Source organism: Drosophila erecta, unplaced genomic scaffold (assembly GCF_003286155.1).
Source record: "Drosophila erecta strain 14021-0224.00,06,07 unplaced genomic scaffold, DereRS2 tig00000021-arrow-pilon, whole genome shotgun sequence".
NCBI lineage: Eukaryota > Metazoa > Arthropoda > Insecta > Diptera > Drosophilidae > Drosophila > Drosophila erecta.
The window spans coordinates 1,200,802-1,228,097 of record NW_020825198.1 but is presented as its reverse complement, the minus strand read 5'-3'; the positions used below and the strand labels follow the sequence as shown (position 1 = coordinate 1,228,097).

The 27,296-nt window shown below is 45.5% G+C and overlaps 4 protein-coding genes across 5 annotated transcripts; 2 read left to right on the top strand and 2 right to left on the bottom strand.

The window, feature by feature from the left end:
- Positions 1-1,372: 1,372 nt before the first annotated feature.
- On the bottom strand, positions 1,373-4,431 carry LOC6543862 (JNK-interacting protein 1). Of its 2 annotated transcripts, none has more exons than XM_001971053.3 (5): positions 4,065-4,431; positions 3,409-3,785; positions 2,515-3,236; positions 2,227-2,414; positions 1,373-2,157 (listed from the first exon to the last, which is right to left on the bottom strand). In XM_001971053.3, the coding sequence occupies exons 1-5, from the start codon at positions 4,175-4,177 to the stop codon at positions 2,085-2,087; spliced, it is 1,473 nt and encodes a 490-aa protein (XP_001971089.1). In that variant the 5' UTR covers positions 4,178-4,431; the 3' UTR covers positions 1,373-2,084. The 2 variants fall into 2 exon arrangements, with proteins under 2 accessions (XP_001971089.1, XP_015013608.1); XM_015158122.2 differs by having other exon boundaries at positions 2,515-3,215.
- Positions 4,432-9,170: 4,739 nt separating this feature from the next.
- On the top strand, positions 9,171-9,931 carry LOC6543861 (lysozyme X). Its single transcript, XM_001971052.3, has one exon. It carries the CDS (start codon positions 9,334-9,336, stop codon positions 9,760-9,762), a length of 429 nt encoding a protein of 142 aa, XP_001971088.1. The 5' UTR covers positions 9,171-9,333; the 3' UTR covers positions 9,763-9,931.
- Positions 9,932-11,373: 1,442 nt separating this feature from the next.
- LOC6543860 (tryptophan 5-hydroxylase 1) lies at positions 11,374-13,941 on the top strand. Its single transcript, XM_001971051.3, has 7 exons — positions 11,374-11,969; positions 12,084-12,249; positions 12,327-12,377; positions 12,457-12,738; positions 12,880-13,006; positions 13,065-13,297; positions 13,356-13,941. Exons 1-7 carry the CDS (start codon positions 11,447-11,449, stop codon positions 13,651-13,653), a joined length of 1,680 nt encoding a protein of 559 aa, XP_001971087.1. The 5' UTR covers positions 11,374-11,446; the 3' UTR covers positions 13,654-13,941.
- Positions 13,942-13,986: 45 nt separating this feature from the next.
- LOC6543859 lies at positions 13,987-15,141 on the bottom strand. Its single transcript, XM_001971050.3, has 2 exons — positions 14,630-15,141; positions 13,987-14,562 (listed from the first exon to the last, which is right to left on the bottom strand). The coding sequence occupies exons 1-2, from the start codon at positions 14,647-14,649 to the stop codon at positions 14,103-14,105; spliced, it is 480 nt and encodes a 159-aa protein (XP_001971086.1). The 5' UTR covers positions 14,650-15,141; the 3' UTR covers positions 13,987-14,102.
- Between the last annotated feature and the right edge of the window lie 12,155 nt (positions 15,142-27,296).

Genomic DNA, 27,296 nt, shown 5'->3' with positions numbered 1-27,296 from the left:
ATTAGCACTTTTTATTAGCCGCCTCGCTTCGATTTACTCTGGCTTTTGATTGTGGTTTCGGTTTTGGCCTGGTCGGAGCTCTGGACTTGGCCGCGTCTGCTCGGCCGAAACGCGGGTTGCAGACTGAATGAAGTCCGCGATCAGATGGCTCGACTGCGGCTTTCCACGGCGAACTTGTTTGGGATTTCTACGAGCTTCGGTTCTATCCATTCATGCACTCGGAGAATCGGAGAATCGGTGGCCCTCAGATGAGGCGCGACTTTTCGAGAGCTTCGCTTTCAGAACCCATCTGCATTGTGTTTTCCAGTTGAGCTACTAAAGTTAAGGACTACTTAACTCAATGAATAGCACAAGTATGCAGTGGAGACAGAGAATTTGGAGTGCATTCAAATATTCAAAAGCCCCATCATTTTAATGCCGACTGCTGAAGATGTTCTGAACGCATCGCCAATCCCCTCTAGATATCGAGTCGGTTTGACAAGTCTATTGCCGCCACTGGCGGTCGTCAGGAAAATCAGGTTGGCTTTCGGTTGGTCTGTTTTGCCAGCGTTTTTAAATTGAAATTGTCGTTTAATCTCTAATTGGCCACATTTGCGATAGAGTTAAGAGGCCGGGCACGTCGGCAAGTGCATCAAGCGAGTGCCGCGCGATTTCCCAACCCCGAAACCAGTTCCCACACCGAATCCAGCCAAAGTCGCTGCCAAGGCTACTCCGGGTATCCATTTCCATTAGGAGCGACACGAGTTGGTTGGCTTTAGTCGGTGCTCCTGTTAGAGCACTTTGCCCAAAGGCAGATCCGACCAGCCCGTTCAGTGACCACCTCCGAAGAAAGTGGCCCAAAGTGGCTGGCTCCGCGAAAATTGCATAATGACTGATGCCCCAAGGCTAACTGATGTATCGCCAGTTTAATGGACGAGCCATTCATTCCCCACTCGCTGGGCGTTTTCATTAATTTGCGATTGTTTCTTTTTCCGGCTGGAACAAGAGCTCATGCGAATCCGAATGGGAACTTCTGGACTCGCCACACTGAAAACAAGTCATCAGTAATCTTTAGACCAAACTGCAATTGGCCATTGCCTTCATGTAGCCGATAGCTATTATCTCGTCTTGTCACGTAACTTTATGCAAATCGCCAATTCATTTTACCCAGAGATAAGCCTACATGAACCAAGTGTAAACTACTGACTAAAAGATATCTTTTAGGCTGCCAAATGAATCCTAATAACTATCTATCGCTATAACATAGATAGTTTAAGTGCATACTTTTGGGGTTTCGCTAAGTACTACATTACAATACTAAAAGATATAGCTCCATTCTGCTATATCTTCTTACAAATACCACTTCCCATTGAGCCCCAATAATGCAAAGCAGTTTGATTTATAGGTTCTTTATATATTTCGTTTGTATACATATACAGTATATATTCGCCTGCGTGTACACGACTTTAAGGGTTTACACATCTTAAACTGGGCTTTAATTGAGAATACTTCAGAACGTAGCAGCTGATGTTCGATATTGTTGAGTCTGTTAACTGAAAGATTGACGTAACTAAACTAAGGTTACACGAAGATCTCTAAATTACTTTGGCCTCACTCTACTTTGTGCATTGCCAGGGTCGGGATGTGGTCACAGTGGGGTCTGGATATCTGGAACCAATCTAAATTGGCTGTCTCCGATTTACAATAGGCCCAACTGAGCTACTTTCCGATACAAAACTGGGCTCCTCGCGGTGTTTTTTCCAGGGAGTTCAACTCATCTCGTGTGTTTGGTTGTGCTTCTGTGTATATGCAATGTACTCGAGTGTAAGGGTATTCCTAAGGGGAAACTTTGCTGATTGCTTGAAGCTCAGTGTGAAGTGGGAGTTTGGAACGCAAGTTAACTATTTACATGACTAAGTTGTGAGGAACGGAGAAAAGATAATAATCTATAGCTAGGGTTTCTATTGCGAGCTTATTGAATTTGCTTTAAGATCTCTTTGAAGAAGAGCAAATATTTCTTGAGACTTATCCTTGCATTTATTCGTAATAACCGCACAAAAAATATATCGTATAGATTAATGCATTCCTCGCCTAGAAGCACAAGCCTACTCAATGTAGATGTCCTCGATGGGATAAGCGGTCTCAATGAACTTCTGATAGAATCGCTGGAAAGCACGACTGAAAGGAGGAGTGTTATCATGTTATTTGGGCCTGGTTCGGGGTTGCTCAAGTGGCTCAAGGACTTACCCCACTGCCTCGGCCACCGGCCTGGTGGACTCGGAGCCCTTGAAGACGTGACAGGCGAACCGCTGAACCGTGGGATGTTTGGTGATGAAGCCAATGAAGCGGTGATCGCGAGGGTGAAATGCGCAGAAGGAGACGTTCTTCAGGGAGTAGAAGTAGTCGATGCAAGGCTTCTTGTCCTTTTTGTTTTGCTGTTCCAGGAAGGCGGCATTAAAAGGTTACGATATCGGTTAGTAATGGAAATGTGTTTGAAGCGTTTGAAAGTAGGCAGTGATAAGGGAGTCTACTCACATTCGGGCCCGAGCGATCCACCATGCGCAGTCCCTGGTCGGAGACCTCCAGGATGCAGGTCTGTCCGGTTGGCGAGTTGCCGTACTCCCCGACGATCTTGCGCACCGCCTGGCACACGACTCCCGTGCCCTTGTGCGCCAGCGTCTCCACGGAGCCGAGGTAGCCCAGCAGGTAGCGCTCCTTCTTCACCAGCTGCACTGTGGGATCGAACTCGTTGTAGTCCAGGTCCACGGCGTAGGCCGAGGGGAAGATGCCCTGCCTTCCGGTGCGCAGGTTCACGCCCTCGCACCACAGGTCCTCGGCCTCCTTCTGCACGTAGATGGCGTCGCCGATCTCCAGCTCGATCTCGTCGTGGTGCCGCGGCACAAACTTGTGCAGGCCACGGTGCGTGGCCTCCAGCATCTCCAGCTGGCCAAAGGGCACGCCCCCAAAGGGCGGCGGGAAGGGGGACTGCGAAACGGGAGACGTGATCTGCGGCGACATGCTCTTGAAGTCGTTGGGCGAGTGCGCCGTGCTGTGCCCACTGTCCACGTCGCCCAGACTCTGCATCCGCTCCGAGTCCGGACTGGAGTCCTCGTCCATCAAGTAGCCGCACTTGAGGGACAGAAATGAGCGCTGTTGTCCACTGCGAATTGCTGGCGGGACTCCGCCACCACCGCCGTTGCGGAACTCATCCGCCAGGGAGCCAAAGTTGGAGCCACCTAGAAGATGCAGAATGGAAGCTGCAACGAGGCCATGAGCGGGTTAGCCCGAAACTACGAAGGGATGTTCCAAAGGACTATTCGGATCTCCAAATAGGCATGACGTTAGGCATGACTTGAAGATCGGCATAGTCCCAAAAACTACTTGCATGCAGGATACTCTAGCCAGGAACTAAGTTCTCTATGCACTCACATTTCTTGTTTTTCGGTATCTCCGGCAACTTGCGACGACGCCGCGTGGCAGCTGTATTGGGTGCCAGCAGATCTGTGCTGGCTCCAATGGTCACTGGAGCACTATTGCCACCCAATCCACTGGTGTCCATGCCCAGGAAGCCACCAATCGCGTCCTGGTGGTTCAACGGATGATGCCGGTGCGAATTGAAGGAGTCGTTGGTGTCCAGTGAGCCGTCCGAGGACAGAGTGACTTTCAGCCCGTCGCCCAGCTCATCGTCCTCCACCTGACGCATCTTGGGCTCGTGATCCGCAAGACCAATGCCATCCTCCTGATCGGAGCCGTCGCCGTCGCTCTTCGAGGAGTGCGAGTCCTCCAGGTCATCGTTGGGAATTAAACTGCGAAAAGGTACTTACTGATGAAACTGCATTTTTGCTATCGCACACTACACATCTCAAAAATCACATAGGTATGGCCAAAAGAATGCAATCATCTGGAACGCATACTTTTAAGCAGTTCCATGGGTGATTTTTGGATTTCTGTTGCAAACATTCCCCTTCAAGGATACCGAAGCAGCCTTAAGGGTGCTCTTCAGGACACGTGCAGGACACTCTTCTTGGGTACAGCTAGCTTCTCCAGATTGATTCTTACCACAGCCCTTGACCGAGAAAACTTACGAGTAAAATGCATGGGGATTATTCTTCTTGCTGCCTGCTCCGGAACCGAATCCAGCAATTGTATGGGGCTCAAATATGGGCCTGTGGAACTCCTCGAATTCGCTGTCGGCCATGTCGTTTGGGGACCGGGGTCCGACCAGCTGCCACGCCCACCACTACAGGCTAACTGGGGCTCTCAGTTAGTGTGTGTGATCTGTTTTGGGTTGGAATTTCACTGGCGAACTGCTAAAGCTACAGTTTTTGCCAACGGAGTCACTTTTTTCACTTCACATGCGAAAATCGATAATTTCCTTGACGTTGCTGGCGTACTTGAGTGTCCCCGTCTGAATTCCAGATGTGAGTGGTGCCAAATTCGAAATAGTGGAGGTCCAAGCCAGGGAAATTTGGGACTTTTAGCTGTCATTCGCAAGCTCTCTCACTCTCTCTCTCTTTCTCCCGCTGGAGAGCCAAACTTGTTTTTGTTTACCGCTATGCGTCCCCCATACTCTCTCCTGGGGGTTGACAGGAAGCGCGCCTGCGCAGTGAACCACTTCCGCTCCCCGTTCCGAGTGGGGGTGACTTGCGAATTGCAATGCTGTTGCGCTTTGCGCACGAACAGCCAGGAGCGGATCTAAAAAACGGGGTGTTGACACCCCCTGATTTGTCCTTTTTACGAACATATCTGTGCAGTAAACGTTATTTAAGATAAGATAAATTGAGTTATGGACTTTAGAACTTCAGTCTTTGGACAATTCTGAATTCCTACAACATATTAACACCCAGAAAATTACAACAAAATTAAAAAAAACTAAATTTCCAAATTTAAATGCAGTTTTTTAGAGAATTTCTCCAGAAACATTTAGAGGTATGCCGCTTCAAAATCGGATTAAGATAAGTTGAGTTATGGACTTTAGAACTTCAGTCTTTGGACAATTCTGAATTCCTACAACATAATAACACCAAAAAAATTACAAAAAAATATGAAAAAAATAAATTTCCAAATTTAAATGCAGTTTTTTAGAGAATTGCTCCAGAAACATTTAGAGGTATGCCGCTTCAAAATCGGATTAAGATAAGTTGAGTTATGGACTTTAGAACTTCAGTCTTTGGACAATTCTGAATTCCTACAACATATTAACACCAAAAAAATTACAAAAAAATTAAAAAAAATAAATTTCCAAATTTAAATGCAGTTTTTTAGAGAATTGCTCCAGAAACATTTAGAGGTATGCCGCTTCAAAATCGGATTAAGATAAGTTGAGTTATGGACTTTAGAACTTCAGTCTTTGGACAATTCTGAATTCCTACAACATATTCACACCAAAAAAAGTCCAAAAAAATTAAAAAAAAAAAAATTTCCAAATTTAAATGCAGTTTTTTAGAGAATTGCTCCAGAAACATTTAGAGGTATGCCGCTTCAAAATCGGATTAAGATAAGTTGATTTATGGACTTTAGAACTTCAGTCTTTGGACAATTCTGAATTCCTACAACATATTAACACCAAAAAAATTAAAAAAAAATTTAAAAAAAAAAAATTTCCAAATTTAAATGCAGTTTTTTAGAGAATTGCTCCAGAAACATTTAGAGGTATGCCGCTTCAAAATCGGATTAAGATAAGTTGATTTATGGACTTTAGAACTTCAGTCTTTGGACAATTCTGAATTCCTACAACATATTAACACCAAAAAAATTAAAAAAAAATTTAAAAAAAAAAAATTTCCAAATTTAAATGCAGTTTTTTAGAGAATTGCTCCAGAAACATTTAGAGGTATGCCGCTTCAAAATCGGATTAAGATAAGTTGAGTTATTGACTTTAGAACTTCAGGCTTTGGACAATTCTGAATTCCTACAACATATTCACACCAAAAAAATTACAAAAAAATAAAAAAAAAATAAATTTCCAAATTTAAATGCAGTTTTTTAGAGAATTGCTCCAGAAACATTTAGAGGTATGCCGCTTCAAAATCGGATTAAGATAAGTTGATTTATGGACTTTAGAACTTCAGTCTTTGGACAATTCTGAATTCCTACAACATATTAACACCAAAAAAATTAAAAAAAATTAAAAAAAAATAAATTTCCAAATTTAAATGCAGTTTTTTAGAGAATTGCTCCAGAAACATTTAGAGGTATGCCGCTTCAAAATCGGATTAAGATAAGTTGAGTTATGGACTTTAGAACTTCAGTCTTTGGACAATTCTGAATTCCTACAACATATTAACACCAACAAAATTCCAAAAAAATTTGAAAAAAATAAATTTCCAAATTTAAATGCAGTTTTTTAGAGAATTGCTCCAGAAACATTTAGAGGTATGCCGCTTCAAAATCGGATTAAGATAAGTTGAGTTATGGACTTTAGAACTTCAGTCTTTGGACAATTCTGAATTCCTACAACATAATAACACCAAAAAAATTACAAAAAAATATGAAAAAAATAAATTTCCAAATTTAAATGCAGTTTTTTAGAGAATTGCTCCAGAAACATTTAGAGGTATGCCGCTTCAAAATCGGATTAAGATAAGTTGAGTTATGGACTTTAGAACTTCAGTCTTTGGACAATTCTGAATTCCTACAACATATTAACACCAAAAAAATTACAAAAAAATTAAAAAAAAATAAATTTCCAAATTTAAATGCAGTTTTTTAGAGAATTGCTCCAGAAACATTTAGAGGTATGCCGCTTCAAAATCGGATTAAGATAAGTTGATTTATGGACTTTAGAACTTCAGTCTTTGGACAATTCTGAATTCCAACAATATATTAACACCAAAAAAATTACAAAAAAATTAAAAAAAAAAAAATTTCCAAATTTAAATGCAGTTTTTTAGAGAATTGCTCCAGAAACATTTAGAGGTATGCCGCTTCAAAATCGGATTAAAATAAGTTGATTTATGGACTTTAGAACTTCAGTCTTTGGACAATTCTGAATTCCTACAACATAATAACACCAAAAAAACTACAAAAAAATTAAAAAAAAAAAAATTTCCTAATTTAAATGCAGTTTTTTAGAGAATTGCTCCAGAAACATTTAGAGGTATGCCGCTTCAAAATCGGATTAAGATAAGTTGAGTTATGGACTTTAGAACTTCAGTCTTTGGACAATTCTGAATTCCTACAACATAATAACACCAAAAAAATTACAAAAAAATATGAAAAAAATAAATTTCCAAATTTAAATGCAGTTTTTTAGAGAATTGCTCCAGAAACATTTAGAGGTATGCCGCTTCAAAATCGGATTAAGATAAGTTGAGTTATGGACTTTAGAACTTCAGTCTTTGGACAATTCTGAATTCCTACAACATATTAACACCAAAAAAATTACAAAAAAATTAAAAAAAAATAAATTTCCAAATTTAAATGCAGTTTTTTAGAGAATTGCTCCAGAAACATTTAGAGGTATGCCGCTTCAAAATCGGATTAAGATAAGTTGAGTTATGGACTTTAGAACTTCAGTCTTTGGACAATTCTGAATTCCTACAACATATTAACACCAAAAAAACTACAAAAAAATTAAAAAAAAAAAATTTTCCAAATTTAAATGCAGTTTTTTAGAGAATTGCTCCAGAAACATTTAGAGGTATGCCGCTTCAAAATCGGATTAAGATAAGTTGATTTATGGACTTTAGAACTTCAGTCTTTGGACAATTCTGAATTCCAACAATATATTAACACCAAAAAAATTACAAAAAAATTAAAAAAAAAAAAATTTCCAAATTTAAATGCAGTTTTTTAGAGAATTGCTCCAGAAACATTTAGAGGTATGCCGCTTCAAAATCGGATTAAGATAAGTTGAGTTATGGACTTTAGAACTTCAGTCTTTGGACAATTCTGAATTCCTACAACATATTAACACCAAAAAAATTACAAAAAAATATGAAAAAAATAAATTTCCAAATTTAAATGCAGTTTTTTAGATAATTGCTCCAGAAACATTTAGAGGTATGCCGCTTCAAAATCGGATTAAGATAAGTTGAGTTATGGACTTTAGAACTTCAGTCTTTGGACAATTCTGAATTCCTACAACATATTAACACCAAAAAAATTACAAAAAAATTAAAAAAAAATAAATTTCCAAATTTAAATGCAGTTTTTTAGAGAATTGCTCCAGAAACATTTAGAGGTATGCCGCTTCAAAATCGGATTAAGATAAGTTGAGTTATGGACTTTAGAACTTCAGTCTTTGGACAATTCTGAATTCCTACAACATATTAACACCAAAAAAACTACAAAAAAATTAAAAAAAAAAAAATTTTCCAAATTTAAATGCAGTTTTTTAGAGAATTGCTCCAGAAACATTTAGAGGTATGCCGCTTCAAAATCGGATTAAGATAAGTTGAGTTATGGACTTTAGAACTTCAGTCTTTGGACAATTCTGAATTCCTACAACATATTAACACCAACAAAATTCCAAAAAAATTTGAAAAAAATAAATTTCCAAATTTAAATGCAGTTTTTTAGAGAATTGCTCCAGAAACATTTAGAGGTATGCCGCTTGAAAATCGGATTAGGATAAGTTGAGTTATGGACTTTAGAACTTCAGTCTTTGGACAATTCTGAATTCCTACAACATATTAACACCAACAAAATTCCAAAAAAATTTGAAAAAAATAAATTTCCAAATTTAAATGCAGTTTTTTAGAGAATTGCTCCAGAATCATTTAGAGGTATGCCGCTTCAAAATCGGATTAAGATAAGTTGAGTTATGGATTTTACAACGTCAGCCTTGAGTCATTTTTGTATTTCTACATCATAACATAAGAAAAATTACAAAAAAATTAAAAAAAAAAAAATTCTAAATTTGAATGCAGCTTTTTAGAGAATTGCTTCAGAAACATTTAGAGGTATGCCACTTAAAAATCCGATTGAGATAAGTTGTGTTGCGATCTCCAATGCTATAAGTACTGGGCGGGAGCTACCCACTTTTAGCAATGACAGTTGAAGATCCAACTAATCGCATATTTAAATCGTCGGATATATGCCACAATATTTTATTCATAAATTTAATGCAGCCTTCGTCTAACAGGTCCTTAGGTCCTTTGAATTCGCAACAAAGTGACAAAACTTTTTGATGATAAGCTTTCTGTGATATGAAAGCTGGCCGCATAAATATTTGCAGATAACTCAATTGAATAAGCACATGGTTCTTATCGTGGTTGTACAACAAATAAGCAACAGGGCCTTTGTTTAGTGCTACTCTATTACTCAGAATTTCGTCATATCCACGGGTATAAATACGGGAGACAGCCGGCGTAGACAAGTAATACCTCATCGACATCCAACCCATTCACGATGAGAGCCCTCCTGGCAATCTGTGTGCTGGCAGTGGCCACTCCAGCGGCCCTGGGTTGCACCATGGACCGTTGCTCCCTCGCCCGCGAGATGTCCAGCCTGGGCGTTCCTCGTGACCAGTTGTCCAAGTGGACGTGCATTGCCCAGCACGAGAGTGACTACCGCACCGGAGTGGTGGGTCCCCCCAACTCCGACGGATCCAACGACTACGGCATTTTCCAGATCAACGACCTCTACTGGTGCCAGCCGCCCAGTGGAAAGTACTCCCACAACGGCTGCGGTCTCAGCTGCAACGCCCTCCTGACCGATGACATCACCAACTCCGTGAGATGTGCCCAAAAGGTTCTGGGTGAACAGGGCTGGCCCGCCTGGTCCACCTGGCACTACTGCAGTGGCGCCCTGCCCCCCATCGACGATTGCTTCAAGTAGATCGTTCTGGTAATGCCTTGCATTCCCTAACCTGGGCATTGAAATTTGCATTTGCTTTTAGAACTTAGTAACACGTTTAACCCTTAGACAACATCGAATATTTTCGTTTTATAGCTGGTTGGTGTGAATGACTTTTACACAATTAAAGATAACACAATGATGAGGTAATTAGTCATTGGTTTTTTAAAATGGAATCGTAATATATACAATGGCAGCATATAGCGAACAAAATATTCAGGAACCTCTTAAAGCAGACACATTGCAAATGTTGTTTCCTAAATGCTGATCGAATTACCCCTTCCAGTAGCCGAATTAAAGCCGCGTCGCAGTTGAGACCCCCATTCCCACATTCAAATTAGATGTCTAAGTTAATTATTCCGAAATCAAGAGCTGCCATTCATCGTGACCTCGACTCCGTTCCGGGCTCCATCTCCGTCTGGCTGCCCTCACCTCGGAGTGGGGGATGTCCTGCATCCTCTGGGGCAACCATAAATCCTTCAGCTCGTGGGCAAATAGAAAGTGGATGGCTCCTGGGAGCCAGTCGTTTGTCGGTCAATCAGTTAGCCAGCACCATTAAGTTGATCGCCTCAGCAGATGAGTTGGGGGTGGAGAGCTGCCCACGCATGTTTTTAGTGGGCCTTTCGCATATTTTAATAGTAAAGTGGCAGTGAATGTGGCTCACAAGCAGTCCACCCAGCGCTTTTCACAGCTTTCCAGCTTTTCCGCCTCCCCTGGCGCTATTTGCTTTTCTCGAAGCTCAAACAAAGGCCCAAGAAGCGGGCGGAAAGAAATTGCCATTTATCTACTATTGACTCTGCGGAAGCATCAAGTGGTTGGTGGCCGTTGGCTGGAAAGCGTTTTTCCTTTATAGCCTAGTCGACTAGGTGGTTGGACAACCTAGCAACCCATTTATTTGACCACTCTCAATGTCGCACGCTCGGTACTTTTCTTAACTTCATATTGATTTTATGCGGCGGCAGTTTTCCGATTTCTGCAAGGGTTTCACTAGCTTTTCCGCACGGTACACTAGTTACTGCTGTACCAGCATAATTTAAACGCCTGAATTTGAAAGTCAAGGGTCTGGCTGTCTGTCCAGCAACCCCAGTCCCGTGACTTTTTCCTCATTCGATTGCAAGTTGTTGCTGCTGATTAGAAAGTGAAATTGCGATCGTATACCGAGAGCTACATACCCTGTCATTTTCCACCTATTTCCCTACATAAAGTACATGCATACACTTATTCTCGTAATTAACAAACTATATAATTGGCATTTCAAATGTAAATTTAATTTGTACAGTCCCAATTCATTTAAACAAACGAGTCCAAAAGTAAAAAGGACCTCCTGAGTGAGGGCACGGTGACGTCATGCGTTTGCGATTTGGCCTGACTCCAACATGATTTGGCCAATCAGGACGTGCCACCCTGAAAGGAGGTGGGTCCTCTGAATAGGACAGAAAAACTCACTTGTAGCTTTTATATCCTTGAACGAATTTATCTCGCCACGCACACTTAATAAATACAATTGAATATGTATCTCCTGCGTGCCTGCGTGTGTGCGAGTCCTGCGGGCTGCCTATAAAAGGACTTTCGCATCCGAAGGATCTTGCAGTTGGCGCTGAGTTGCGCATACGACGCGTGTGCCCGCGGAAATCGAAAAGGAGTAGCTACCAAGTGCAGTGCAGTGATGAGTGCTTCCGGGAAGAGTCTTCTGGGCCTGTGGCTCTACAGGAGCGGCGAGCAGGAGTGGGCCGTCAAGCAGGGAAGTCCCTTGCACCAGCTTAAAAAGGATGCCACCACATCCGGTCCCTCCTCGCACTCCAGTCTCGCCAGACACTCGTCCGCTCCGCCGGAGCCGCCAAGGCTGGCCATCGGTGGTGCCGGTGGTGGTGTTGGTCAGGATAATGGAAGACAGCACTCCCCTGGCGAACGCATCTCCATCATTTTCAGCCTGCGGAACCAGGTGGGAAATCTGGCCAGAGCCCTCCAGGTTTTCCAGGAGCTGGGCATCAATGTGCTGCATTTGGAGCTCTCGCCGCTGGAGATGGGCACCAACCAGGCGGATGTCCTGGTGGATGTGGAGTGCGATCCGCGTCGACTCGACCAGGTGGTCAAGATGCTCAACCGGGAGGTGGCCTCGGTGAACTACACTTCCGTGAACACCCAGGGCTTGGCCAGGGCTCCGTCGCTGTCGGCGTGCTCCAGTTTTGGTAAGTTTTCGGAAACAGTACGTGTTTGCCCAAAAAATCCTGAGCATAACTATTTATATGGCCAAACGAGTCGGGACTTTTGTACAATTAGTTGTCTTAATTACATTACCCCAGATTTCGGGGACATGGTGTGGTTCCCGCGGAAGATCTCCGATCTGGACAAGGCGCAGAATGTGCTTATGTACGGCTCGGAGTTGGATGCCGACCATCCAGGATTCAAGGACCCCGTCTACCGAAAGCGGCGGGAGCAGTTCTCGGCCATAGCGAACAACTTCAAGCAGTAAGTGTGTGATAATGGATTTCAGCCCAGCCGCATCCTCCCTAATCCTCCCACTCCTTGAACACGACCCCGTTTAGTGGCAATCCCATTCCCCGTGTGCAATACACACCTGAGGAGGTGAAGACCTGGTAAGTTTTTGATTGCATTTGCGTTCGATTGCTGCCGCATCGATTCATGTGGGCGGCTCTTGAAACTTTTCGCACAAAGGGGCACCGTTTTCCTGGAGCTCCATCGACTTTACGTGTTGCACGCTGTGCCCGAGTACATGGACAACTGGCCGGAGCTGGAGAAGTACTGTGGCTACCGCGTGGACAACGTGCCCCAGCTGCAGGATGTGAGTGTCTATCTCAAGCGCAAGACGGGATTCCAGCTCAGGCCTGTGGCGGGCTACCTCTCTCCAAGGGACTTCCTGTCCGGACTCGCCTTCCGCGTGTTCCACTGCACCCAGTACATTCGGCACTCCTCGGATCCCTTCTACACGCCGGAGCCGTAAGTTTCACTTTACTTTGGTATATTACAAACTGTGGTGCATACTTTTACTTGCTTCTGTGTTGGGATTGATCTGAATTAAAGGCATACTTTTAGCAATTCCGCAAATAGATTTTATAGCAAATAGATTTGCATTTCCAGGGACTGTTGCCACGAGCTGCTGGGCCACATGCCCCTGCTGGCCAACTCCAGCTTTGCCCAGTTTTCGCAGGAGATTGGCCTGGCCTCCTTGGGTGCCAGCGACGCGGATATCGAGAAGCTGGCTACGGTGGCTATTCCAAACTTGCACCATCCCTGCCCAGCTTATCAACTGTTTTCCCCAACAGCTCTACTTCTTCACCGTGGAATTCGGGCTGTGCAAACAGGCGGACAGCACCTTCAAGGTTTACGGAGCCGGACTACTGAGCTCAGTGGCTGAGCTGCAGCATGCCATTACGGCGGAGAACAAGATCAAGAAGTTCGACCCGGAGCTGACCTGCCAGGAGGAGTGCATCATCACCTCCTACCAGAACGCGTACTACTACACCGATTCCTTCGAGGAGGCCAAGGAGCAGATGAGGTGGCTTGCCTACACTGAAACCCACATTCAATAACTTTCACCAATCTCTTGCTTAAAGAGCCTTCGCCGAGAGCATCCAGCGACCATTTGGAGTGCGCTACAACCCGTACACGATGAGTGTTGAGGTCCTGTCGAATGCCAAGAAGATCACGGCGGTGGTCAGCGAGCTCAGGGGCGACCTCAGCATCGTCTGCTCGGCCCTGCGAAAGATCTCCGCCACGGACGAGAACCTGGATGTGGACAGCATCGCCAACATGCTCCACAACAGCCTCAATGTGCGAGGAGGAGCTTCTGGCGGGGGCGGAAGTCCGTGCAGCCCGGACAACTCGGACAACTCCACGGCGGAGGGAGACTAGGAATGGAAACGGACAACCATGGAACAAACCTAAAGGGAGGAGATTCTAGGGACCAGAAGGCAGTATAATTCACTTGGTAAACGAACATATTTTTCGTTATCTTTTGAGTACTTCAGCTATCGTGTAAACAGAAGCTCTATGTATACAAAAATATATTAACAAGCTCAAGCAATTTAGGCCAATCTTTTTGTAAAATCTTAGCAAAGAATATTCAATCAAAAACCGAATTGTAGACAACTAAAAATCTTCGATATCCCAATAACTTATCGCGTTTCCTAAGAGCAGCAAAGTGAATTGTACGGCACACACACCTTTTAAATATGCACACGTATCTTTATCTATGTCTAGCAGTTGTTTATTCAGATTTAAAGCTATGTAAAAACTAAAGTAACAATAAATCGCAACCTCTCGGCGCGCTGTCCTACTACTCAGTACCCAATATCCTAATCCTACTTGTAGATCATATCACAGTCGCTATTGATGAGCAGCTTCTTGCTCATGTAGCTGGTGAGGCACTGCAGCACGAAGTTGGGAATGGTCCACAGGTTGAAGCTGAGGGCCAGGAGTCGCCACTGCTTGAGGATGAGCCGGATGTCGGATAGCCAGACGAAGCGGTGGCCCACTCTCTTGGAGACCTGGCTAGTGACGCCCCTGACCACGCCACCCGCGATACCGGAAACGCTGACTCTGCGCTTCTTGGTGGGCGATCCTTCCTCCGATGCGGATGCGCTTCCGGAGTTTTGGCGAGAGTGGGTGCGGGATCGGGAGCCGGGGCTGTTGCCCCCGGATGTCAGGCACAGTTCCGGCTTCAGGTCGACGCGTGGCGCTATTTGTATGCGGTCCACTGTGTCGCAGATCTCCGCGTTGCTGATGAGGATGCCCGCCACGATGTACATCATCTTGAAGACCCTGTTTGGAGGAATAGCTGCGGATTTAGTAACGGAGCTGGGGTCACCAGAAGGAACACGAAACGCACCTCACCGTATGTGACATCATCTTGGCTGTATACGTATTTTTGTATTTTTGTAGCCGTATTTTTGTCTATTTGATGTGTATTTGTTTTATTGCCTGCACTCTTATCAGTAGTCACTGCGTGTTTTATTGCCGATCTGGTGATGTATTTACTGGCTAGTTTCTATGCTCGGCACGTGGATCTGCTGATTCGCACTGATCGCGAACCGACTGCTCTGCTCCGCTGCTGGAACCCAACTGAAATCGAGCTGAAAGCCCCGTGGCGACCTGCAACTGATAAGCACCCAAATGGATAAGCCATGCCATCCGATGCTAATGCTCCAGAACAGAGATATGATCGGCTATTCGTAATGGGTCTGCTCCAGGTACTCTGGTACTCTGGAACTGTGCTACTCTGCTCTCCCAGTCGAGTTCTTGGCGATAAGGCTGACTTTCGGCTTATCGATCAATTTTATGGATCACTTTTCAACGGCCGGCGTCAAAATAACTCTGAATCGCTTGGAAACTACGTAATGTTTGCTGTACGCCGTGCACCTTGGACTCCGGTTTGGATGAGTAGGCGGCGGAACGGCGGCTCGGCGTCCGCGGTGATTACCCATTATAATGGGCGCTGGTCTGGGTCTATCGCATGAACACGGTCCGTGGTCTGATAATGCGGCCTTATCGCGCCGAACTATACATCTAGTTCACCTTTAGTCTGCGTAGCGTTTTCGTGTTAATTCCATTGTCATCAGTTTCAACTACTTCACTTTAGATTTCGGCTATGCGAATCACTGCTTCTGCGGACTGCGGACTGCGATAGTCAGGGCGCCAATCCCTACATTCGACACTAGTCTGGAACACTGCTTACTTCGCTTGCTTCCCTGTTCCACCACCATGCGTGGAAAGCTTTCGTGGTCGAGAGCTAAACTTAGTAACGAAAGCTCGTTCTTTATAGCTGTTCTTTGACCGGGATTATGGGTAAGAAGGTATATAGAACCGAAGATACTTAGGCCAGCAAAAGTCTTCGTCGAATTATTGTGATTAAACCCACTACATAATTTGTTTTTTAAAAACACTCCTTGGAAGTCTTCGGCACTAAGGCCTAATGGAAAATCCGGTTTGAACATATGTATTTCTTAGGAATTTTATGATACAACATTAGATCAAGATGATTAGGCACTTAGGTTATTTAAGGAATTTCCAATAAGGTACTTTTTCATCTTTGGCACATTAAACGCTCCCCATAATAGTGGTACCTTGATCGTCGGAAGTGACATATTTATGTAGCTGGAATGTCGAAATGCAGGCCACATGACTTCCCAAATTAAGTGGCGCTCCACAATTGACTGCCCAGAATTAATTTGTGCAGTCATTCGATTCACTTTCTTCACCTTGCGTCGACAATAAACGCCTCGAACAGCACTCGGTCGGTCTGGTGCTCGACCACAAAACCATTTAATTTGTTGGGCGAAAACCTATAACAATAATTGACTTTGTTCCGCCCGAAACTCCGAGGCCCAGACACACTGGCAAAGGTGTCCTGCCCAAATTCTTGAGCAACACTCCGGCCCAGAGACTTTCCCACATAAATTATGCAGGACCTGACCACTGGCGCCTGTCGACAGGAAAGTCGCCATGCAGGAGCAGGAGCAGGAGCAGGAGCAGGAGCAGAAGTCCTGTGAAACAAGATTATTTACAAAATGCCCAAGCCACAGAATCTTAAACACAGCAAAGGTCCATTTGAGGAGGGGCGGAAGAAAAACAATTTTCACAAAACACAAATTTCTAGAGCACACAAACGGAAGGCAAACAAACAGGCGAACAAACACCAAGTTTGTCAGAGAGGCAGACAAGTCTGAGCTGCCAAAAGGTATTCCCCAAGAATGTCTGAGGGACCGGGACCGGGACCGAGTCCTGATTTGTCCCTCCTCCCCCGTTCCGCCCCCTGAAAACACACAGACACAAAGGAGCCAGCCAGGCTCGTGCACAAATGGAGACGTTATCGTCCTCATCACTTGGCACCGTCTTGGAGCAGGAAGCCCAGCACCAGCACCAGCACCACATGGCAGGACCACAGCCAGACGACCTTGACACACACAACAACTGTGCTCCTGAAAGCTCATTCAAGTGTCCGGTCTGAAAAATGGCCACCTCCTGCTACTCCTCCTCCTCTGTGGCAAAGGATGCCGGGGGCATTCAAGGAAGCGGCAGCAGGATCTCTCTGGTCTGCCGGTTAATTGTGGGCCCCCGCATCCCGCATGCCATGGCATCCTACGTCCATCGTCCTTCTTGTTGTTCTGGGCAATAACAGCGTCTCCTGGCAACTTGGCAACTTGGCAACTGCAACTGCACTTCTGAGTCCGAGATTTCACAGCTTGGCAGGCACTTTGAGGCCACTTGTTGCCGGATCGGAGCACTGAAATACGAGACTTCTCCGGGTCCGAAGGATAATTGAAGGGCTGCCTTAAAGACGAGCGGCAGCAGCAGCTTAAATGCAAATTGGCAGAGGGCAGGCAAATCGCTTAATAGATTGGAGACTGCTCCGCTCGAAATGGAAATTGAAAATAATGAAAATGCATAAAAAAACCGGCGGAGCTGCCCACCGAGCAGAAGAAGGAGTGTTTTCCCTGGACATGATATATGATGGAACCGCAGCAGCAACAGCAGCAGCAGGAGTCCAGCAGTCGAGCAGGAAATAATTCCCGATTCTCCAGAGGAGTGGGACATGCAAATATTGAAACGGAGCGATGCCCGGCACAAAGAAATCTAAACAACAACAACAGCGAAGCATTTTTGGCCAGCCACTAACAATAAATGACGATGGAAGCCGGAGTTGGGCGCCGAGGAGTGCTCAGGAGTCCTGCTCCAAACATCGCTGATTAAACGCGAGTGCCACGAATGCGTCGCGAGGTGACGACGACGACATGGACATGGACATGGGCATTTGCGGAGTGGTCTGGGTGTCTACGTGTCCAGACGGGCAGGCAGGCAGACAGGCTGCAGTTTGTAGATCCCCCAGTCAGACGGATGTGGCAGGAGATGGAGCTTGAGTTGGAGATGGAGATGGAGCTGGAGGTGGAGCAGCTCCACAGAGCCACCACATGGCTGGAACTGAATCTGAAGCTGGTGATGGAGCTAAAGGACAGCCTCGAGTCTGTGGCAACATTCTGCACAAAGGACCAGAAAAGTGCAGATTGCAAAAAATCAACAACGGCCATATTTGTTGGCCATGTATAGATTCTGGTTTTTTGGGCAAACATTTCCGGATTTTGCTCGTTCTTTTTGCATTTCTCTAATTTATTTCTTGATTTTATTTGTTTCACAACCGACAGCGGCGAACACTCCGCATGCAAATGATGTTGAATGCGATAAGTGTTCCAAGGGTTGGTCATCCCATCCCAACCCATCGCAGACCCATCCCATTTAATTTTCCAAGTGGAGGGCAAAAAAACACTTGAAAAGTGCAGACAGTGGGGAGCGGGTGGGGGGCCGCGTTTGAAATATGAACTTGAGGGACGCGTATTGTCTGCCCAGATTATGGATGGGTGGCACACATACGTGGCATTCGCCACCCAACGCCGCACTCATTGCTGTGGCAACATTAGCTGCGAGCTGATTTATTAAGATGTTTTTATTGGGGCGGACACTAATTGCTGGTTAGCCCATTGAAGCGCATCTAATGGGGCACAGGCCAGGCACTTAAAGCGCAGCCAGCATCTGCAGCGCGGCTCCTCCATATTTCATGGCGGAGCATCAAGTATCCGCCAGGTTGCGCGGCATTGGCAGGCCAGTGCATTAGCATCAGCTCACGTGTCCTTTGTGACAGCGGAAATTCGCCACTATCCTTGCAGCTCCGCCGCTGCATATGAAGCAAATATGTACGAGTATGTAATTTTTTGCAATTTTCTAACAAAATTTCGCATTTTTTCGTGTTGCTATTTTATTTTGCATGGCTCGTTGGACAGCGAAGGCTGGCTGGCTGCCTGTCCTGTGATGTCCTTCTTGGATGTCCTGGAAGGAGGCCACTTGGCAGCCGGATCACGTTGGAATATTTTCAATGCCCCGAACGGCATGTGCATGTGGATGTGGATGTGGATGTGGATGTGTGGCGGGATATAATAATTTCATGTGACATGCAGCGGTCTTCGTCCTGTCTTGTCCCTTTGCTGCTTTGATATATAATTTTGCATTTTTTAATGCCTCACTTGCCCCGGGCACCGTGAGTATGTGTGTCCTGTACGTCCTGTATATGCCGCATGTCCTGTGTGCTCTGCTTTTGCCCTCTGCACTTTTGGGCAGCGCATAATCTCATTTAGTTGCTGGCAAAACGCTTTTTAAAATCAAATTTCCGCTAAAACATTTTCTATTTGACATTTCGTTGGCATTTGTGGCTCACAAATGGAAATACAGCCGGGCTCTTTGTCTGTCAACTGGCGAAAATGGATAACAAAAAAAGAAAATGGGGACAGGAACAGTGGACAGTTTACAGTTAAGGAGGGTCCTGCAAGCGAAGCTTGACGGACAATTTCCTTGAAAAAAGAGTGTCTGAATATTATTTGCACTCTGCTGCAGTTTGATTGATCCTTGCCATAGAAGATGCCTTATCCCCTGCCCAGTTCCCCTGCAAACGCATGTCCATCATAATTAATGGTTGCAATCCTTACGCTATAAGTCGGACTCGCAGCAGCCTGGCAGCCCGGCAGCCCGGCAGCCATCATTCCTCCCAGGACCTCCTTCCTTCTCCGTTTTCATCTCCAGCCGAGTTGGCTCCGCCTCCAAAAGCCGGCAGTTGGTGCGTTCTGTGCGTTCGCTTGGCGCTCTATATACCGAAGCCCAACGATAAGGCGAAGCAGGAGGAAAAGCCAGGAGACGGAGTGCAGAAGAGTAAATGAAAATGAATGGCAGGCCGCCTAAAAGTAGGCAGCCAACAGTCGGCCCCCTGCCAAATACATAGAGCCATGGAGCCATGGCGCCATGGCGCCATGGAGCCATCGAAAAAAGAGGGGGCAGCTCCAAGAAAACTGTGTGTCCACGCGGCGTATGTGCAACGCAGCAGGAGGCCCACGCGTCGTATGTGCAATGTGCGCTGCAAACGCACACAGAGATGCCCCTGGAGTTAGAGATGCGTAAATCAATCAGGAGCCATGCCGGCAATGGGGCACTCGCTAAACTTATTTGCGCTAAATTATTTTCCAAGGAGTGGTGGTCGCAGGATAATCGGCCAAACAGCCAAACTGACAAGTTGGCAAACAGGCAAAACGCTCAAGCACTTTAGTCAATTTAATTTCCTAATTAACTGGCAACATCAGTGCTCCTCCTTCCCCCTTCCCCGGCAATAATGTGCGTTTGCCAGCACCCGGAGTCCTTGCTCTTTGGCTCTCCTGGTAGTGCTATCCTTGTGCTGGTAATTAGCCGCACACGTTGGCGGAGGTCCTTTAACACCCGCGCTGATGATCCTTGGACGGGCATGCAAATTAAGTCAAAACAATTGTGGGGACACACACTCCACACACTCCAACGGAGACCCACACACACATACACACACTGGGCGGAATGTCCTTTTCCACGTAGCACGTAAATACATGTAAGCCTTTTACGCTGGCCGCATAATAATGTGTGCGGTAAAGCAAGGATAACGTAATAAAATAAAAGCCACTTCACACATCCTCGATGGCGAATGGTCCTCGGTGCTGGGACCGTTCCTTTTTTTCGCTAATTTGTTTTACTTTGTTTATATTAAAAACATTGTTTGCCTTCGCCGGACCCAAGTGCAAATGTGTTAACCGCAAAGGATACCAAAGGATATTTGCCCAAGGGCTGACCGGCCAGCGGATGTCCTGCTGCCCGTGTTTGACATTATGTCAGCAATTAAATTGTCATGTGAGCTCGGCGGATAAGTAAATTATATGGCCAAAAGATGCTGTGCCTGGCCCAAGGAAGGTCCTTAAAACAACAAGCCAGCGCAAACAGCAACGAAAAAAAAAGTGTCCTTCTGTGTTTGCGGCACTCTGCTGGTTTTCGGTTAAGTGACCGGAAAATTGGGATCCTTTACGGCACATTTAATTCACACATATGAGCGGCACAATTACCCGAGCACGCCCAGGACATCCCGCCCTTGCCCCCGCGTCCTCTCGCTGCCCGTCCTTTTGAGTCCTTTTGGGTCCCCACGTAAGCGTAGACAAATAACACTTAAGCGCGAGATGCCAGCACTGGATTCCTGCGGCTCTCCAGACCCAAAAGCCAGTGCCAAAGCCAACACCAAAGGAGGTCCTGTGCACTGCGCGAAATGCCAAGTGCGTTGGGCCGCAAGGCAAACATGCGAAATACAATATTCCAGTGCTTTCGTATATATTTTTATAATGTGGGAAAGTCAATTCAAGGAGACAATACACTTTCGCATTCCCGAATCCACGAGGAGCATCCCCAACTTTGCTCACTGTGTTCCAGGCCACGTTGACAGCCAAGAGGCGTGCCGCGTGCCGCAGATTTGGTCCTGGAGGTCCTGCTGGTCCTGCTGGTCCTGGTGCTGTCCTGCGGGGGGTGGGGGGCAAGCGCGGAGCCACTCAGCTGCAACCTCGACAAACGACAGCAACGAGTTTTTATATTTTCACGCACACGAATTTCTACATTTTTGCCTGGCAGCGTGTGTGTGAATATATTTCGCAAGGAGTTCATTCTAAGGACATTTCGCCGGAGCGGGTCTGCAGGCAGTAAGTGGAGTAAAAACATGAAATCCTTTTCTATATATATATTTAACAATAGCGGAGTCTGCGGCTCTCCTCCCTTCCCCCTGCTACCCGGAATGTCTGCTTGACAGGCTGACGAGCTTGGGATGCCTTTTGGGTCTCGTGCCTGTGGGTTTTTGGAATGAGCGCGATTTTTTGCGAAAAAAAAACAGCTAACGGAGCGGAAAGATGAACTGACTTTGTGGGTGTGACACGCAATACCCTCGACCAAGGGCTTTTTGTTTTGCATTCAGGACTGGCTTGAATAAATCCCGGATTATCATTCAGATAATACTCAACGGAATAAAAATTCTTAAATGCCGAGCAGATTATACATGAGCAAGCCTCCTAACCAAATCAATCTTATTAATGGTAAGAACCCACGTCTATTGATGAGCATTTGCCAGTCGAGCTGCCTTCCTGCTTAACCTTTTCTCGCACTTTACCCTCGTCTTTTTTGCACAAGATGAGCTCTGAGCAGATTTATTTGTGTTAGAACAAACGGATTATGACTTCCACGAAGTGTGGCGGGGAAAACCGGGCCACAATAAGCCAGCCACTTGTTGGCATTTTGCGGCTTGCCAAAAGCATCCGCTGGTCCTTAAACGCCCCCACCGCCCACTTTTTGGCAGGGGTGTGCCAAATGCGCTGTTAATGAGAGCTCGTTTAAGATGATTTGTGGTGACCCCACTCCTTTCGAGGTGCGTGTCGGGGTCACTTAAATTTGGGCGCAAACAAGAGCAGCGCTGGCGTATTAAAGGAAAAATGCACAACTGTGGGAAACAAGGAGTTGCGGTAAACAGAATGCTGCTGATAAACTGGCCATTGGCCAAATGAGGAAAGCCAACGCATAATCAAACACCGAAAAACCAAAAAGGCAGCTGCATTCTGGTGGAGGGGTCATCCCCCTCCAACCCTCTGTTTCTCATTTACCTGTTTTCGTTCGGGAATACTGCCTCGAATGTTCTTTGGCTCAAACAAATTTCTGCTTGTTGTCTTTGGAGGCCTGGAAATTGCGTTTCCCCCTTTTCGATTCACGAAGTATGCTGCCAAAATGCTGGCTGAAAGTCCTGGCCAAGAAGCGAGTGCTTCCTCTCGGGCTCCACACAATCAGAAAGCAGTGGCATTGTAAGACTCTCTCCCATGCAAAATGTTATAGGTTTCTGTATAACACCATTATGATTGTACAAATCTTATGAAAAAAGCGGTTGATCGCAAACAGGAAGGGCAAGCAATATGCTTAATATTTCTGATTAATGAAATTCGAGTAAAGATTATGATTAGACACAAGCATATCCTGTATCTTGTGCTAAAAATAATACATTTGCCATTCGAGCTTTGAGTACAATTTTGCCGCATTTTCCTCAGTGAGCTGCGCCTGTTTGCCTTTTGCTTTTTGGTGGAAATTTTGCGCTTGCAAATCGCACGGAAAATTCGAGACGAGAATGAGCCACAGACATAGGCAGCGGCCGTTATGCTCCGCTCCGTTCTGTTGGTTCTGGGCTTGAGCTTGTGTCCCCCTGGTTGTCGCCCCATTTTCCATTTCCCATTTCCGCCGCCCGGTTTAGCCCCCGCCCCCCTTCTTTTCGAACCGCTCCGAACCGAACCTCCTGGAGGATTTTCATTTCGCAGCTTAGAACTGGACCTGGCTCGCTGGGTGCTCTTCTGCTTTTCTAAATAATGGGATTCGCGGGCGGCAACTTGCTCCACCACTCCCCCTCCCCACAAAAGGAGTGGGCCAAACAATGCAGCAGACGCATGCATGATGGCTCAAAGGTGGAGTTGCGATGGTGGCCACCATGGCCATGGCTATGGCTATGACTATGGCAATGGCAATGGCAACTTGGACCGGCTATCGATTGAATTTATTTGCATTTCGCATGGGAAGCGCCAAAAAGGGAAGAACGAGGCGGTCCACAAGAGGCCTGGTCAACAATTCTTTCGATTTTCATTTCCGTGTCCTCTCCAGGCACCGCCAACAACAGCAACAACAAGTGAAACAACAACTGCTGGGCAACAACAAACATGGCGCAAAAATCATTAGAAACTCTTTTGTTTAGCCGGTGCACGTTTGCAGGCAGGGTCCCTTCCAAAGTCGGGAAATAAAACGGCAGAGAAAAGTCCTGCGACGCAGGCATTTTCCTTTTCGCCGAGGGATGAGGAGGCGGCAACGTCGCGTATGCGCAATTTTCTGAAAAAGAAGCCTGGGCGCTTTGGGGTGGCTACCCAATTGACCGAGGCCGAGGAAAGGACCTCCAGGGCTTTCGCATGGTGAGTGCTGCTGATGTGGCTACTTCTTTTGTTGCCCCTCCGCTGGCGGTTACTCCTGCCCAGGACCAAGCCGCCCTTCTGCCCCCACCCTCTGCCAATTCTGTGGTGCCCGACAGCCTCATTTGCCGGCTCCACTTTTTTGCGTGGCTCGTTGGTTTTGCGTGATCCACACTTTAAGCAGCCTTAGCCGCAGTGGCCGCAAGCAGAAATCCCTTTGAGGGCGCCAAAGGATGCAGGGGCGTGGCTCGCCGGTTTGCGCCACTAACTAAGCAATTGCTTAAAGCCTAAAGTCTCCTTGCAAGCCTCATTAAACTAGTAGGTCTATAAATCATTATATTTTAGTCAGACTAGTCGTATTAAACACATATTCTTGACGCATTCTTGAAGTTCTTGCATATTTTCGCTTACCATCCCGATTCTTCAAGCCTTCTTTTCCCCGTATGAATTTCATCCTGTTTGGGTCTTCTTTTAAGTGGCAGCTTGAAGCTTGAAGAGCCTTGGAGGAGCGTTCAAGAGCAGCTTGGAAAAACTGGCAAAGAACGAGGGGTTTTGTCCACTTCTACGGATGGCCGCAGAAAGGCGCCAGGCTTTCCAGCCATTTTCCGGCACCACCCACATCCTTCTTCACATTCTCCCTCTTTCTGGACTCTTCTGCTCCTCCTTTGGCAGTGGCGTACGGTAGGTGCCCCTTCACTTATATTTTCATTTGGAATCAATGCCCTCTTTCACAGGGTCTATCGATCAATCAAGGCAGCTCTTGCTCAAATGATTTATCAAACATTCTTGTTGAAAAGAGCGCAAGTCCCAGAAGATTTTAGGATGTTTATAGAGCTGTCTTTGGTGATTGATTTTAAGCCCCTAACTATACAGATTCGACAGCTTAGGGTTATAGATAAGCGAGAGTATTTGCAGTATCGAATAGCTAATTTCGAACTCCGGCTTTCAGTGGCTTTGGCCATTTCCTGTCGCCATTTCTTTGGCCATCGCTTTCGCTTTGGCCTGCAAGTGTGTGACGGTATTTTTTTACCACTGGCTGCTGGTTGGCTGCAGATTTGAACTCTTTCGCTTTGCCAGCGGATGTCCTTTAAAGGTCCTTTAGCGTGGTTTCCACACCGATGCCTGGCCACTGCCCACACGCTTTCTTCACGCTGCTCCGATAATTTCACTTTGAATTTCCTCATCGCAGCTTTTCTGGAGAACGGAAGCGCGCTAGTTTCCTTTCCCAGCGGACCGCTTAGTTTTCCGCGTTCTTTTTCCAGCAATCCAACAATCCAGCAATCCAGCAATGCGACAATCCAGCGAAGATGGCATTCGGACTTGTCAAAGCGGAAAGGGCCTTCATTTCCGCCTCGAAAGAGTCGCCGCGTTTCCCCTTTTCCAATTCGCTGGCTGCCAAAAAATAAAACGGGAAGGAAGAAATAGCCTGGCAAAGGTGCATGCTAAGCTAAGTTTTTAAAAATTCTCCTACGAAATTGTTTTAGTTAAGTTAAGATTTATTTAAAACACGATCAGACATCAAATATGCGCAAACGCATTGGATATACTGATTACTCTTTATACAACTTCTGAAAACATATAATTTTCCAAATTTTGTATTGCGAAACTGCCAAATTTTGGAATTGGAGTAACTTTGGTCATAGAATAATATTCGAAAACCAATTCAATCGTTTTTCGGGTCAACATTTGAATAACTTTTGTTGCATACTTTGGGGTTAAACAAAAAAGATTGTAGTACTTCAGAAATACTAAAAAAAAGGATACTTCAAACTCATAGAATAAAAAACTACCATAACACATGCAAGCTCACTTTTTCCTTGTACAAAAAATCCTTGGAAAAAACTGCTGACAGGTGCCCGTTTTAATCAGAGAAAAAGGCGAAGGATTATCGAGAAAAAGATTCCCTCTCAAGATGTCAAGGCGCCGAAAAAAAGGGGCGCCCCCGAAGAGGGGGAAGAATTTAAGCACCTTGCCGCCGATTCGCCGAACGAAGGCCGCAAAAAATAATTTGCGAAGTGCTACGCGTTTTTTAGCCCATGTGTGCACCCCCGATTTATATATGCAGATATCTATATATAAAAGTATTTGACGCCACGGACGCACACACGTATATATATTTATATATATATATAGATATATTTCGAGTGGTCGGGCCAATCGGCGTCGAGCACGAAGTTCGCAGAGGCTCGTGGAGGCGCCCGAATGGCAAAAAGGTCAAAAAGAGAGAGGGCAAATGGAATAAAATATGCAAAATATACAAAATAGCACACACAACTGCACTGCACACAGACACACGCACACAGGCGAACGGCGAACAAAGGGGGATTTATTTTAGTTGTTGTTATTGGCTGCGCAAAAAACAATAACAACAGCCTATGGATGCGGCACTAGCAACAACAACAACAACAGCAGCAACAGCAACAACTCGTATTAAAAATGCGTTTCCATAGGCGCCGCCTACCGCGTGACGTCACCAGCTGCACTTGCTGCGTCTTTGCCTCCTTTTCTTTCAGCTTTTCCTCGTACTCTTTTCTTTTTTGCTCTTTTTGCTCGGTCGCCACCTCCAAGTTTTCGTTTTCGCGGGGCAGCATGGGAATCGGGATGGGACAGGGGAAGAGGAAGCAGAGAAGAGAGTGCAGCCGAAGCTTTTCGTTCGTTTTCGCTCGTCTTTCAGCCGTTTTTTTGTTGTTGCTCTGCTCCCCTTCTTCTCGCTCGCGCGTCTGTGAGTGTGTGTGTGTGTGTGTGCGTGCGTGTGTGGCGTGTGTGTGTGTAGGAGCAAGCAGCTCGCTGTCCCACTCGCACTCGCGCCCCCTTACGGCACTTTGAGGGGCGTGGCCAAGTTGTGAGTGTGTTGCTGTCGCCACTTTTTCTCTGCTCTTTTTTGCCATAGTTTCTGTGCCTAAGCAGCAAAAGCAACAACAAGGAGGTTAAGGATGATGCCGAAGAAGAAGAAGAAAGAGGGTTGGCAACTATTTTGAAACACTTTCTTACTGGACATTGGCCAGTTTCTCTTTCTTGCCACTGCCACTGCCGCTGCTGCTATTGTTGTCGTTGTTGTTGCTGCTTCAGCTCGGTTGCAAGCTGCTGTTGCTTTTCTCTTCAAGTTGCAGGTGTAGACTGCACTTTTTTTGGGGCCTTAGCATGCTGCTTTGTTGATTTGTTGAGATTTTTGAGATTTATCGGTAAGCTTGGTTTTTATCTGAATGCGATAACTTTTTGCAAAAAGAATTCAAACAAATTAAAATGAATATGAGACGTTTGAAATTGTACATACAACATGAAAAAATGTTTGAAACTATTTTAACAAAATGTAGGTGACAACGAAAGTAATGTAAGAATCAATTCATTTTGTGCTTAAAATAAATAGTATATACAAATCTTATAAATACATTTTTAAAACTTTTCTTATTAATGCTGAGGTTTTGAATTTGTAATGATTTTTAAACTATGTACATATGTATTAGAAAGAAAGTAAGTGCTTTACAGATTGATCAAATATTTTTCCCCCTCATACAAACACATTTTTATTCCATTTATGTTTTCTAATACAAATTTCGAATTTTTCAAGTTTTTGCCAGCAAGATCTGTGAAAATCCAAAAGAACGCAAAGAGCGCACTAACTTTCGCTCTTAGGCAGCCGCTCTGTCGTTTTCTCAATTCGCCGCAAAAACCGGAAAACACCACGCCGGCGCTCTC